This window comes from Zea mays, chromosome 5 (assembly GCF_902167145.1).
Source record: "Zea mays cultivar B73 chromosome 5, Zm-B73-REFERENCE-NAM-5.0, whole genome shotgun sequence".
In the NCBI taxonomy this organism is placed as follows: domain Eukaryota; kingdom Viridiplantae; phylum Streptophyta; class Magnoliopsida; order Poales; family Poaceae; genus Zea; species Zea mays.
The window spans coordinates 10,758,981-10,773,664 of NC_050100.1; the positions used below are offsets into that span (position 1 = coordinate 10,758,981).

The 14,684-nt window shown below is 49.3% G+C and overlaps 1 protein-coding gene across 3 annotated transcripts; it reads right to left on the reverse strand.

The window, feature by feature from the left end:
* Nucleotides 1-6,346: 6,346 nt before the first annotated feature.
* On the reverse strand, nucleotides 6,347-14,290 carry LOC732835 (histidine kinase). Of its 3 annotated transcripts, none has more exons than XM_008646077.3 (12): nucleotides 13,507-14,290; nucleotides 12,772-13,005; nucleotides 12,506-12,672; nucleotides 11,561-11,779; nucleotides 11,290-11,476; nucleotides 11,153-11,204; nucleotides 10,827-11,056; nucleotides 10,340-10,438; nucleotides 8,939-9,645; nucleotides 7,364-7,846; nucleotides 6,985-7,267; nucleotides 6,347-6,909 (listed from the first exon to the last, which is right to left on the reverse strand). In XM_008646077.3, exons 1-11 carry the CDS (start codon nucleotides 13,855-13,857, stop codon nucleotides 7,006-7,008), a joined length of 2,991 nt encoding a protein of 996 aa, XP_008644299.1. In that variant the 5' UTR covers nucleotides 13,858-14,290; the 3' UTR covers nucleotides 6,347-6,909; nucleotides 6,985-7,005.
* Nucleotides 14,291-14,684: the final 394 nt, after the last annotated feature.

Below are 14,684 nucleotides of genomic sequence, written 5' to 3' on the forward strand. Positions count from 1 at the left end.
CTTACGCTCTTGGCGTTTAGAAGTTACGGAGGGTGCATCGGAGTCGGAGGTCGATGTTGATGAAGTGTCGGTCTCGTAGTAGACCACTTTCCTCATCCTCTTTTGTTTGTCCCCGCTTCGATGCGGCTTGTGGGAAGAAGATTTTTCCTTCTTCTCTTTGTGGTGAGAAGAAGATTTCTTCTCCTTCCCTTTGTTGGAGGAGCTCTTCTTCTTCTCCCTCCTTTTGGTGCGGGACTCTTCCGATGAAGTGCTCCCGTGGCTTGTAGTGGGCTTTTCGCCGGTCTCCATCTCCTTCTTGGCGTGATCTCCCGACATCACTTCGAGCGGTTAGGCTCTAATGAAGCACCGGGCTCCGATACCAATTGATAGTCGCCTAGAGGGGGGGTGAATAGGGCGAAACTGAAATTTACAAATATAAACACAACTACAAGCCGGGTTAGTGTTAGTAATAAAGAAACGAGTCCGCGAGAGAGGGTGAAAAACAAATCCCAAACGAATAAGCAAGTGAGACACGGAGATTTGTTTTACCGAGGTTCGGTTCTCTCAAACCTACTCCCCGTTGAGGAGGCCACAAAGGCCGGGTCTCTTTCAACCCTTCCCTCTCTCAAACGGTCCCCCGGACCGAGTGAGCTTCTCTTCTCAAATCAAAGCCGGGAACAAAACTTCCCCGCAAGGGCCACCACACAATTGGTGCCTCTTGCCTTGATTACAATGGAGTTATGATCTCAAGAACAAGTGAGAAAGAAAAGAAGCAATCCAAGCGCAAGAGCTCAAAAGAACACGACAAATCTCTCTCGCTAATCACTAAAGCCTTTTGTGGAATTGGAGAGGATTTGATCTCTTTGGTGTGTCTAGAATTGAATGCCTAGCTCTTGTAAGTGGTTGAGAAGTGGAAAACTTGGATGCAATGAATGGTGGGGTGGTTGGGGTATTTATAGCCCCAACCACCAAAAGTGGTCGTTGGGAGGCTGTCTGCTCGATGGCGCACCGGAAAGTCCGGTGCACACCGGACATGTCCGGTGCCCCCGCCACGTCATCACTGACGTTGGATTCTGACCGTTGGAGCTTCTGACTTGTGGGCCCGCCTGGGTGTCCGGTGCACACCGGACATCTACTGTTCCTTGTCCGGTGTGCCAGTATGGGCGCGCCTGACTTCTGCGCGCGCTGCGCGCGCATTTAATGCGCCGCAGGTAGCCGTTGGCGCGGAGATAGTCGTTGCTCCGGAGTTGCACCGGACAGTCCGGTGCACACCGGACAGTCCGGTGAATTATAGCGGACTAACCGTTGGAGTTTCCCGAAGCTGGCGAGTTCCTGAGGCCGTTCCTCCTTAGCGCACCGGACACTGTCCGGTGTACACCGGACAGTCCGGTGAATTATAGCGCGAGTGCCTCTGGAAATTCCCGAATGTGGCGAGTTCGAGTTGGAGTCCTCTGGTGCACCGGACACTGTCCGGTGGTGCACCGGACACTGTCCGGTGTACACCGGACAGTCCGGTGCTCCCAGACCAGAGGGCCTTCGGTTCCCACTTTGCTCCTTTGTTGAATCCAAAACTTGGTCTTTTTATTGGCTGAGTGTGAACCTTTTACACCTGTGTAATCTATACACTTGGGCAAACTAGTTAGTCCAATTGTTTGTGTTAGGCAATTCAACCACCAAAATTAATTAGGGACTAGATGTAAGTCTAATTCCCTTTCAGTATCCAACTGCATACGCCAAATCTGGACGTGTGTTTACCAAAAACCGTAGGGCTCCAACGATCTTCCTGTACTGAGTAGGATCAACTAGTGGGCTGGTACTGAACTTACTGAGCTTCAATCGGGATTCCATGGGGGTTGTGCTGGGATTGCAAGTGGAGAGTCCTGCTCCCTCCAAGATCTTCGTTGCGTATGCTCCCTGGCTGATGGTGATGCCTGTCTCGGTCTGACACACCTCTAGTCCGAGATAGTAACTGAGTAACCCCAAGTCGCTCATCTGAAACGTGTTCATCATCTCTCTCTTGAACTGGTTGAGCTCGACAGGGTCTGCACCAGTGATCACTAGATCGTCGACATACACGCCGACAATCAGTCGTTGTTGCAGCCTCCCCCGGGTGTAAACTGCATGCTCAAATGCACTGCGTCTGAAACCAAGAGATGTCAATGAAGTATCCAGCTTGGCATACCAGGAGCGTGGAGCCTGACGAAGTCCATACAGCGCCTTGTCGAGGCGCATCACCATGTGCTCTTTGCCGGCGACGACGAACCCCGGTGGCTGTGTAACGAAAACTTCCTCCTTCAGTTCACCATTGAGGAATGCCGATTTCACATCCATGTGATGCACGACCCATCCTTCAGTCGCCGCCAGAGCGAGTAGGAGACGTACAGACTCTAGGCGAGCAACCGGAGCAAACACCTCCGAGTAGTCGATGTCGTGGCGCTGTACATAGCCTTTCGCGACGAGGCGGGCCTTATGCTTGGTGACGATGCCCGCCGCGTCTCTCTTCGTCTTGAAGACCCACTTAAGTCCGATCGGCCGAGAACGAGGCGGCGGATTCACCAGCTCCCAGGTACCATTGGCTTCGATGGATGTCATCTCATCCAACATGGCCAATTTCCAGCAGTCGTGCTGCTGAGCCTGCTCAAAGCTGATTGGGTCATCAGAGTTTGCCAGCATCAAGTCTTCATTCAGTTCACCATGTGACAGTCCTAGAGCCATCGACTGTCCGAAGACATCAGACATGGTGCGGAATCTGAGGGGCACATCCGCATCGTGGTCTGCGTCCAGGTCTTCATCCACAACAGTCGGCGGTGACACAAACTCCACGGCTGGCGTCGCAGTCACCGCAGGTGTTATAGGAGCCACCGAAGAAGGTGTGGGCGAGTGCGACGTCGCACCGTGCTGAGATTGGAGCCTAGTCATTGGCTCATGATGCACTATCGTCATGTACTCCACTGCGAAGTCATCACTGTGGTTCACCATCTGATCGTCTTCCCATCTCCATTTGGCCATTTCGTCAAAGATGACATCACGGCTGATGTGCACACGCCTTGTGGTCGGATCATAGACCCTGTACGCCTTGCTCCCGGGTTCATATCCCACAAATATCATCGGTCTGCTCCTATCTTCGAGTTTCTTCAGATTTGGACCGATGTTCTTCACGTGCGCCACACAACCAAAGGTCCGGAGGTGGTGCACCGCTGGCGTGGTCCCAACCCAGAGCTCGTACGGTGTCTTGCCGCCTGTTCCTCGAGTTGTGGTTCAGTTCAGGATGTAAACGACGGTATTAACAGCCTCCCCCCAGAACGTGCCTGGGAGGCTCTTCGCCTTGATCATGCTTCTCGCCATAGCCACCACGGTCTGGTTCCTCCTTTCAACGACCCCGTTCTGTTGTGGGGTGTACGGGGCCGTCAGCTGACGTTCGACGCCGAGCTCGGCGCAGTACTCATTGAAGTGGCGCGACGTAAACTCTCCCCCCCGATCGGTACGGAGGGCGAGAAGCTTTCTTCCGCACTTGCGTTCAGCAGCCGCCTGGACTCGCTTGATCGCCGTTGAAGCGAGGTCCTTGGACCCCAGGAGCACCACCCACATGAAGCGGCTGAAGTCGTCGACGAGGAGTAGAAAATAGCGATTGCCACTTGGAGTGGCAGGGGTGATCGGCCCACAAATGTCACCGTGGAGCAGGTCAAGTGGGTGCTCGGAGCGTCCTTGCACCTGCGTCGGAAAGGGGGCACGCCGATGCTTCCCTGCGATGCAAGCATCACAGAGTTGTTCAACTTGAGTCAGAGCAGGCAGGCCTTGAACCAACCCATCTCTGGCCATCTTCCTCAGCGCAGCAAAGTTGGTGTGCCCAAAGCGTGAATGCTAACATCAGGCATCCTCTTCAGCTCGCGTCGCCAGGCACACTGGTCGAGCGACCACGATGTCAAGCACATACAGGCGCCCCGGCCCCCTATGGATTTTGGCAAGAAGACGATGTTGTTGGTCCCTGACGCGCATCATCCCTCGCTTGATGAGTATTTCACAATCAACCTCATCCAATTGACCACAACTGATAATATTAGCAGTGAGGCGGGGTATGAAATAAGTGTTGAAGAGTGCATGATGCTCCCCGTTCTTGCAGTTGAAGAGGACGGTGCCACAACCTTCAATTTGCGCGACGGAGTCGTCGCCGAATTTCACCATGCCCGTGGCGCCCGTGTCAAGGTCGGAGAAGACCTCCCGGCATCCTGTCATGTGATTCGTTGCTCCGGTGTCAAAAATCCATCGATATGGATCTCGATCCGTGTCGCCGTCGAGTACAGCATGCACACTCTTCTCCTGCAATTGAACTTCGTCAGAGGATGACCCCGATAGCACACAAGTTGTGTACGGGGTAGCCTCTGCCCAATGCCCTGGTGTTGAAACTGAGCTCGACGCAGGTTCCAGCATGGTGTTGATGGAGCTGCCATGAATGAGGAGGAGGCTTGGTTCGTCATCTTGAGCCACGTGCACCTGTCCACCTTGGCGCGCCTGCTCCTTCTTTCGGCTTGGACACTCCCTGGCCCAATGGCCAGATTTGCCACAATTGTGACATTCATCACCGTTCCTGCTGGATGAACCACCAGATGTCTCCCGTGGGTTCCGGTTCCCGCAGTTATGGCCCCTTCCTCGGCCACCACGACGTCTGCCACGACCACGGTTACCGCCACTGGAGCGACCGCTCTCACCCTCCTTCAGCTTGTATCGCTGCAGCCACTGTTCTTCAGTCAAAAACAGTTTGCCATCGGTTGGGGACGGTGCTGGACCAGATGAATCCTCCGACGCTAGTAGTCTTCCGGTGACTTCCTCAACAGAGAGAGCAGAGATGTCCAACAGAGTTTCCATGGAGATAACAAGTTGTTTGTACCTACTTCGCGCGATGCGTAGGTACTTCTCGACAACCTTGGCAGGATCCTCCGGGTCGCCAAGGATGGCGAGTTGGTTGACGAGCCCGGTGAGACGCAGAGCGAAATCCTCAACGCCCTCGCCGTCCTTGAACGTCAATTCTTCATACTGACGTCGCACCCGCTGCGCACTGGACTTCCGCACTCGATCATCACCCACACGCATGGTGCGGATTGCATTCCAGGCTGCTCTTGCCGATGGCTTGGTGGCGATCGATGCCACCATCTCCGGCGGGACGGCGCTGCAGATCGCGTCCAATGCCATGCGATCAACGTGGAACTCGACTTCGCCGGGATCGACGGCGTTCCAGAGACACCTGGCCTCTAACTTGATTTTCATCAACAACGACCACTCGTTGTAATTCGTCTTCGTCAACATGGGGTAGTTTGTCGGACCGGCCGTTGGAACAAGGCGCTCCACGACGACCTCGCGGTTCCTCGGACGACGGGGTGGAGAACGACCGCGGCGCTGCGGCGTGCGCGAGCGCTCAGGAGGAAGCGACATGCCTCTGATACCACATGTCGGATCTGACCTGGACAACTACCGGAGTTGAGAACGAAGCTCTCTACTCACTATCAGCTCACACACAGTTGTAAAACTGGAACCAAGAGAGACAGAGTTTTTGTGCCGCGAGAGCTTCACGACGTTTTCTGTTTCTTCTATTTATTACAGTAGAAGTGGAACGTACATGCAGTAAAATAAGCTGACCGAGTAAGCCGCGCGACGTGCTCGAGTGCGCGTCCATCCCCACGCCGCACGCTGCGCGAGTTCTCCGTTGTGGATAACAAACTGGACCTATTCTACAGGACATCGGCCTCCACAAATCGGAGCTCGACCCTTGACTGATAATATAGACTAACTGAACTAACTAACTCAAATGCAGACATGTAACTTAACTGAATATGCAATATGCAGTAACTGAACTAACTGGAGCTGGGCTTAATTGTTTGACAAATAGTAGGGTCGATGGAGCTAGGGATGATAATAAACGGGAACAGATGAGAAACCACCTCTTCTATTTTCGTTACTATACTTTTTATCGAAAATAGGAACAGGAGCGAGAAAGACGATAGTGAAAACGGTTGCAGAATATATTGATTTAAGGTTTAAGTTTTATAGTATTTGTTTTAGAGTGTTAATTGATTTATATAATATTTAATATATGTGTATCATATATGTCTGAATATGAACACAAAATTAAAAAGTTTAAAATAAATTATATATTAGGATAGAGGGAGTACGAAGTTATGAGCACAGAATATACTACATACTCCCAAAATAACCCAAAACTAATGTTATTCCAACTCAGGAAAAAAGTAAACGTTTTAACTTTAATGAAATATGTTAAATACCACTTGTATTTTATAGTGTGTAATAACCAAAACTTAAACATGCCTCCAGATGCTTTCTTCTAATGTTATAGTCGAGCTTCGATACGGGAAAAAAACACCAAAGAAAATTCATATAATTCAAGCCATGATTCCACTATCCCTTTGCACATTTTGATATTTTGCAGGGAAAATGGAACTGTGGAAGGGCATACACCCAATAGTGTAGTCTAAGTGTCTAACCAATGCCATTTCAACTCATCCATAACAATGGAAATGCATTGGGCCAATTACGCCAGCTTACATCACACATTTATCTGATTATAATACATCATAAATCCCAATGCAATTAAACAGCAAAAATCTACTCTCAGGAAGTCAGGTTTTCCTTCCAGTGCTGCACTGCACCAGCGAGCATGCTTGCCTCCTTCGGTGGTCTGATCTGGAGCACAAAAATGGTGGAAGCTGTACAAAAAAAACCACCTATGCGCAACGTGCATCAGCCACAGGTAGCTCGGACATTGTGGCACGGGGCATACTAGCGCTGTAAACAGTATCCCTGCAAATACAATACATTTACACGACGCCTGCACAGGCAGGCAGACCAGCGAAGGCCCGTGGTGCGTGCTGCCTTGTCTGCCTGCTGTTCCCCGCTGGCATGATCGACGAGCAGCCCGCGCTGCACGGTCTTTCTTGGGGATCAGGTTGCGGCCAAGGTTAGGGAATTACAGAATAGAGGAGAATAGTGCCTCACCTCCAACGCATCACTTCGGCGTTAGCAGGACATGCCGGGGTCCAAGAACTTCTGCAACGCCTGGAAGAGCTGCTTCTCCTCGAAGGGCTTTGTGACGTACCCATCCATACCGCACTTCGTGCACTCTTCATGGGTGGCCTGGATGACATCGGCGGTCATTGCAAGAACAGGCAGGCGCCATCTTGCTGCCCTTGTCGCACCATCTATTTCTGAATTGTCACAGGCGACTGCCTGCTCATTTGCCTTCGCTTCCATTGCCCTTATTTGCTTGGTAGCCTCAAACCTGGAGTCCCAAGTAGTGGAATACAGGTTTAAAACAGAGAATGACAAGGGAGAAAACAAGCTCAAGTTCATGACCCAAAGCTTGTATAGAACTCACCCATCCATTTCGGGCATCTGAATGTCCATGAGACAAAGATGAAACTTATATGGGACCTGTAGGAGGGCGAGGGCATCTTTTCCACTCTCCACGCACTCCACCTTTGCTCCAAATTTCTTTAACGTGCCAGCAGCCACTCTAAGATTTACCTTGTTGTCATCAACCACCAATATGTTCTTGCCAAGAAGCAACCCGTAAAGAGAACCTGAGTTGTCACTTCTCTCGTTGCTTGACTGTTTGATGCCAAGTGTTTGGAACAGACAAGCGGCAAGTGCGCTTGCTTTCAGGGGTTTCGTGATCACAGAATCAACTGCATAGTGTTCTTTGAGTTTGCCCGATTCTGCAGCTGCAAGAAGGATGATTTTGGGTAATACATGTGTGTGACCATTCTGCTTCATCTCCAGGAGTCTAGATCGTAAAGAAACATCAATATTGAAGCCCCATGAATCACTCTCGATCAATAACATGCATGGTTGCTTCATACTGCATGATGAATTTGAAAACAGTTTAGTTAGGTCCAAGAAAAGCGAAAGAAAATGCATGTCGAAAGAAATGCAGATAATAATTAGTGAAATTGCATGTCGAAAGTAGTTTAGTAAACATTTGAATTCTACAGGTTAATATAGCAAAAACTGCATTTTCACTGAAATATTTACCATATGTGAAGTTTGAACTAGATAAATAACACGCAAGAACATAATGAGAACTACAGCCAAAGCACTGATACAAACTGAAAGCAGATCCAACAGAACGAATTTGGTAATTATAATAGAAGTGGACCAGCTAGTACACCATGGGCAGAGCTACGTATATGCATGGGTATTCCCAAATATACCCAACTATTTTGAGAAACCTATGTATGGGTATGTAGTATATATGTGTATAACTCAAGTTGGAGTCGAAGTCGCCATTTCTTAAATTCTTATCCAACTCAAGTAATTAGCAGCAAACAAACCTGCACAATTAACTCAACAGCCTATATATTCAAGTTCAAAGATGCCGCTTGCAGCTCTTATTACGCTCGCGCAACACCACAGTTCAACACCGATTAGACAGAGTTCTCTATCGCATATCTCTCCTATTCACTGACCTCTCCTAAATTTCTCTCTAACTGCCTAGATGCACCACAATAACTATGTGCCGAGCGCAACAACTAGCTAGCATCCTAATCTTGGCAAGCCAGTGAGGCATGGCGCAAGGGTGTTGGCGGCCTAGCATGCGCCACCGTGCACCACGAAGTTCCTAGCTTGGGCAAGGCCATAAGGGAGTCAACAGCTCGCTGGCTTGCAGGCAGACAATCGCAATCCAAATTAACAATTTGTAGTTTTCCTTACACTATTGATATAAAAATTTAGTCTTGAGGTGTGTAACTGTGTGTGTTTTTAATGTATCTTGCAGCTTTTAAAATGATGAAGAAAATTAGTACTGATCAATTCTGAAGATCGGTCACAAGCATTTAAGTATCCAAGCAGCCAAGTATGCCACGATATTACTACATCCTCAAAATGGTAACTCAATGCCTCAAATCACTTCAGGATTTTTAAATTTTAGAGAGCACGTAGGCAAGACGACTACCTGGTTAGGGAACTGCCATTTCTCCCGGACAGCACACCAAGAGCCAGTTCAATGGTTGCAACAACATCACAGGCAATTCCCAGCCTTTGCAAGTGATACTTAGTTACAGTAGCTCTTACTGGTCTTCTATCAACCAATAGTGCAGATAAACCTTTGAAACTGGATGGAAGAGGATGCAACATAACAGGCTTACTGTCACCAATAGCGCTTCTGTCACATCTTTTGAGAACCGCAGTAAATGTGAACGTACTCCCAACATGTGGTCGGCTGACAAAGTTTATCTGACCACCCATTAGTTCAACAAGACATTTGCTGATGCTCAATCCAATTCCAGTACCACCATATGTCCTGGAAGTCGAACTATCAGCCTGCATGAAAGGTGTGAACACCTTGGCTTGTGCATCCAATGGTATACCTATTCCTGTATCTTCCACACTTACTACAAGAGTAACTTTATCAGATACACTTTCATAGGGCATCTCATTTTTCTCATAAGAAAGCAAAAGCTTGAAGTTTTCCCAACTATTTCGGCTATCAGCAGCTTCAAAACCACTTAGTGTGTTGAGAGAAACACTGGTTGCTACAGCAGTTTTCTCATCTGTATGTCCATTCATCCCATTAGCCACCGGCTCAACTTTGGATTCTGTTGCAAGATTTGAATGATCTGCCAGATGAACTTGTACAAAAATATGTCCCCGTTCTGTGAACTGTCAGTGCAAGCAAATATCAATCAGAAACTAAAGCTGGCCACAAATTTCAGAGTACTAAGTAAACACTGCAGTGCAGTACATTTTGCTAAAACTAAGTTGTTCTATCTCTAGATAAAAATGGCCCTCATTGTTTGCAGACATGTGTTGTCAATGCCTTTGTTGGGCCCCAGTACCAGTGCTGCCGGCCCAGGCGTCAGGAGCAGATCCCCACCCATGTATGAGGGGGTCAGCTTTCGTGACTTTTCTAGGCAGCTCCGGTTGAGCTCTTCTTAGCGAAACACCGTGGGGCGGTCTTTCCTGCACCGGCCGAGTTTTTTAAAAACAGGGTGGTTGAGATCGGGCCGGATTGCAAGAGGATTTCCAGGGAAGTCTAGATCAGTTGGTTTCTTTTCTAAAGCTAGATTGTTTCTATTTTGTTATAGAGTTTTCATCTATCAGAGGGCCTCCTAGTCTATAAAAGAGATCGAGTCTATATGAGGCCTTTTCATCGAAGGAATAAGAAACTCCCTGTTAGGGGCGGTTCCTTCGGTCCGCCAGCTGACTGGAACCAACCTTTTTCCTCCTCCTACCCCCTGCATTTTCTCCCTCAATCAGCTCTCCTTCTCCACTCTCCCCTAAATACGCACAAAAGGCAATGCAGTAACAATAGCAGCATGCTTGAGAGGAAAGGTGAAAGGTCATGTACACTTACCTTAATTGAGTTGCCCACTAAATTTGTAATTATCTGTCGAAACCTTCCAGGATCACCCAACAAGATTTCGGGAACTCTTTCAGAGACATATACATCAAGCTACAGTTTGCAGAGTAAAACAAAATTAGTAAGGACAGAACAATAAAATTTAGATGCAGGATGTATGACAATGGTGAAGAGCCATTTATGAAAATTGGATCTAACAGATGCCGATGCAAATGATGCAAGGTTAATCGTAATGCTTGACTGATGTTTTTTGTAGTAGGTACAAGTGTTATCAAATTATTTGCGTTATGTCTGTGGTGTGCCGTGCGTGTCGGTTTTTTTCTTGCCTGCCCGGCCTTAGTTTAGTTTTTTTTCTTTTCATGTACTATGTAGGCAGTCTCCCAAGGCTAACTGCATGTATCTTTCTTTTATGTCATCAGAGGTAGTCACTGTCAGTGCTGGTTTGCCAAAAAAAAAAGGCGTTATTGAACTAAAAACTAACCTCAATTCCCTTCTCTCTTGACTTTGAAGAAAATAATGAGATGACATCATCAAGGATGGATCTCAGATCAAATGGTACAGATTCAAGATCCAACTTTCTGGCTTCAATTTTCGCTCTGTCAAGCACTTCATTGATTAGCGATATTAAAGCCTTTCCACAGACTTGAGCGGTTTGTGCAAAATCCCTCTGAGTTGAGGTTAGGTCAGTGTCTAACAGCATATCAAGCATTCCTAGAAAACCAAGGAAAAGGATAAATCACCACATTTGCTCCTAAGAATGAGTTATGTTGACATCCCTTTAATGTATAGTAGGATAAAAAACTTCACCTAGAACTCCATTCATGGGCGTTCTGATCTCATGAGAAACAGTTGCAAGGAACTACCATTGACAACAAGAGTCTTTCAGATTCCAGAGAAATGCAACTTCAAACTTACAACATCAAATAAATTAAACTAGCTTAAACCTGAGATTTAGCAACATCGGCTGCTTCCGCCTGTTTTTTCAGCTCCTCCATTTTCCGGCAATCTTCCTTAACATTATCATAACGACTCCAAGCGGCACCCGCGATGTACCCCACAAGCATACATATGACAAAGACACCAGATGGGGTAGAAATTGCAGACCATGGGACATGAGGCTTGTTTCTGTATCTGCTCAGATTATGGACAATGGGACATGCAATTAGACGTGCCCAAGAATAAATCAGGAAAATCAGTAATAAATGCACACATTACCTGCAAACCATATGATGCTTTCTGAATGGATCACCAAAATCTAGCATGCAGATGTGCGATGGTGAGGGGTTGCCAAGAGGAACTTCTGATCCATACATGACAAGAGGGTTCGAAATGTTTGTGACATCATAAACATTTACCACCAATTCCTGATTGCCAGCTAGCTGCCTCAACAAATTTTCCACTAATGATTCTACATCAAATGCTCCCCCAAGGTATCTGTTGAATAAGCAGCGAAATTATTCTCAAAATATAATAAACAATTAAAAATAATTCAAATTTGTCTATTATGAACTTCAGATACCAACTGTGGACAGCATTTAAATCTTTTTATTTTCTGACATAAGTAAAACTATGGTGGTTTTGACCAAAATGACACTTAAGATCATTCCTGTAGTCAAATTTGCTAAAATTTCCAAGTGCCTGAATTTTAGTTTTTTACTTTCGATTCTAGAGTCACAATCATCTGCTTCGGCATGAGCGCCATACACTTTCACCACTAAAACAAGGGTTTTGCTAAAATTCAAGTGCCTGAATTTTTTTTCGGGCGACAGTTATTGCATATATTTTATACTAAAATTGCAGATTCAGTTCGTTTTGCAATTTTCAGTTTCGGGAACAAAAAAACACATTAGAATTTATAGATCCAAGAAAATCTTATCCATGTTGGGAATTAACAATTATTTCTATAGCAGACAAAGACAAAAAAATGATTTATTAACAACAATTTACTTACACTAATTAGTTACTACAAGAGTGTTGCCTGAAATCATTAAAAACTCTGGCACCTGACATATAGGAGAAGTGCTAAAACCAAGGTTGGTGGGATTCTCACTTTCTTTTCAAGTCATGTAAATGTTGCAGCATCTGAATAGTCACAGGTAGTGGGTTCTACAAAGAAGAGGCTCAAACTGAAGTTCATTGGAAAACGGGGATAAACCTCACCCTGCGGTGGCAGCAACACGATCCTCCTCCTTGGCATCAGAAGGAAGATCCGCATGATAGACAGGAAAAGTCAATACGACACCCAGGTGATTCGACATGAGCCGGAATGGTCGAGTGAGAACTGCCTTCCCCGATGCTCTTGACCTCAGAATGTTCTCACGGTCCTCCTGCAGCACCACAGAAACGCAACCAGGTTCAGAACCAACACCTGCAGAGAATAACTGCAGCCCATCGGCAAGAAACGAACGGGAAACGTCGCCGCAGACCTCGCCGGACATCATGTCGAGCCCCTCGATGTAGGAGACGGTCTCCTGCGAGTATACAACGGGCGCGTACTCGTCCTGCGCCGGGGACGGCTCGTGCTTCATGGTCTTGATGATCCACCCCTGGTGGCGCTCGAAGCCCTCCCTGTCGGCGTGCACCACCCGCTGCGCGTACGCCACCCCGCTCAGCAGCGGCCGCTCGAACGACGTCCTGGCGGTGTAGTCCGCGAACGTGTTCTGCAGAACAAACAAATCGACCGAAAGTAAAGCCTCCAGCCGACAAACAAAACGGCCGAACAGTAATCTGTATCGGCAAATTACGCGCGTGCGCACTGCGCGCAGGCCGCAGGGGCACATAAAAAAACCAAGTAGAGAAAAACTCCATTTAAGAAGTGGCATGGTCTGCGCGCAAGGGAACCATGGACTTGACAGTAATTAAATGAAGTGAAAGCAGCAGCAGAGGCAGAGGCAGAGCAGGTACTACTACGTACTAGTACATGGTAACATGGTCGAGGTGTTATGGCAATGGGAGGAGCAGCAAGGATTTCCAGAGACGGCGAGACATGCAATTAACTGCGCGCGCAGAGCGGAAAGCCAGAGCTCGCGCCCACAAGTACCAGCAGGAAAGAAGCAGTGGGCGTAGTAGGCAAGCAGAAGCCGCGCGAGGCTCTCGCTCGTTTCGGTGGTGGAGCGAGCGAGCTAGCTAGCTCGGCGAGGGAGGGAGGGAGGGAGGCGGACCTGGTCGAGCGCGGGCGGGTGCTTCTCGTAGTGGAAGGTGGCGACGAGGATGGCGAGGGCGTGGACGTGGTTGACGGAGACGGCGAACTGGTCCTGCAGCATGCGCGCGCGCTCCTCGCACATGCTGACGAGCGCCTCCTCCGCCTTGCGCAGCGCCGCGTGGCGGAAGTAGGAGTGCAGGAACACCCAGAGCGCCGCGGAGCCCAGCACCCACACCAGCACCGCCGCGGCGATCAGCTTCGCCTTCACGGTCCACCCGCCGCCCTCCTCCGCATCCTTCCCCGCCTCCTCCGCCGGCACCGGCGCCGGCGCCGACACCGCGGCCTGCCCTCCGCCTCCTCCCACGCCCATCCCAGGCTCCACCCCCCAGCCGCCGCAGCTCTCACATGCTCTGCGGTCTGCGCCGCAGGCCACCGACCACTCCTGCTCCTTCGCGAGAATCCTTTTGACAGAGAAGAGAGAGAGAGAGAGAGGAGGTCAGGACTCAGGAGGATGCCTCCTCGCTTTTTTTTTCCGCCAATCCTCTCTCTCTCTTCTATGCTCTCCCGCCGCTGCTTTGATGTGTTTTTGTTGGCTTGCGGCTTTTCGCGACGAGGGAGAAAGCAGCCGGGATTCGAGTGAATCGAATTTTGCTGGATTTGAAGAGGTGCGCTGCCACTATAAAAATAACCCCATGGTTTTTTTTCCCTCGACCCTGCGGGCGACGCGCGACGGCGCATTCATTGGCTCCCCGGCCTCACCCACACCCTACCCCGCCGTCGCCGCGCTCGGCGTTGCCGATCCCGTCCCGCGGCTTGTGTTGTTGCCCCGTTGCTATCCTTATCCGAGGAGCCCCACCACCGCACCGCACTAGGCTCGCGGCTCTCTTGCCGTCCGCCGGCCTCAGCCACGGGTGCCGCCGTGTGCTCTAGACGTCTGGTGAACTCGTTCGGTTACGGGGTTGGTGGGGCCGCACGGTCGCGGGCAGTGGATGAGCAGTTGTGAGCGCGCGTCGCCGACTCGCCAGTCTCTGGGATTTCGTTGCACTGCCTGGCCGGCCGGCCTGCCGGCCCTGCCCGTGCCCGCGTGGGGGAGTTGTGGAGTGGGGATGGGGACAAACACAAATCTGGCGGGGGACGGACGGAGGAGAGGCATGTCCCCGGACCCCGGGTGTCGTCAACAGTCAACAATGCGCCATG

Coding starts and splice junctions, on each gene's coding strand:
- LOC732835 (XM_008646077.3), bottom strand. CDS start 13,857: ATGGGCGTGGGAGGAGGCGGAGGGCAGGCCGCGGTGTCGGCGCCGGCG. Junction 12,673..12,771: donor TCGACATGATGTCCGGCGAG/GTCTGCGGCGAC, acceptor GTGGTGCTGCAG/GAGGACCGTGAGAACATTCT. Junction 11,477..11,560: donor AAGCATCATATGGTTTGCAG/GTAATGTGTGCA, acceptor TAATCTGAGCAG/ATACAGAAACAAGCCTCATG.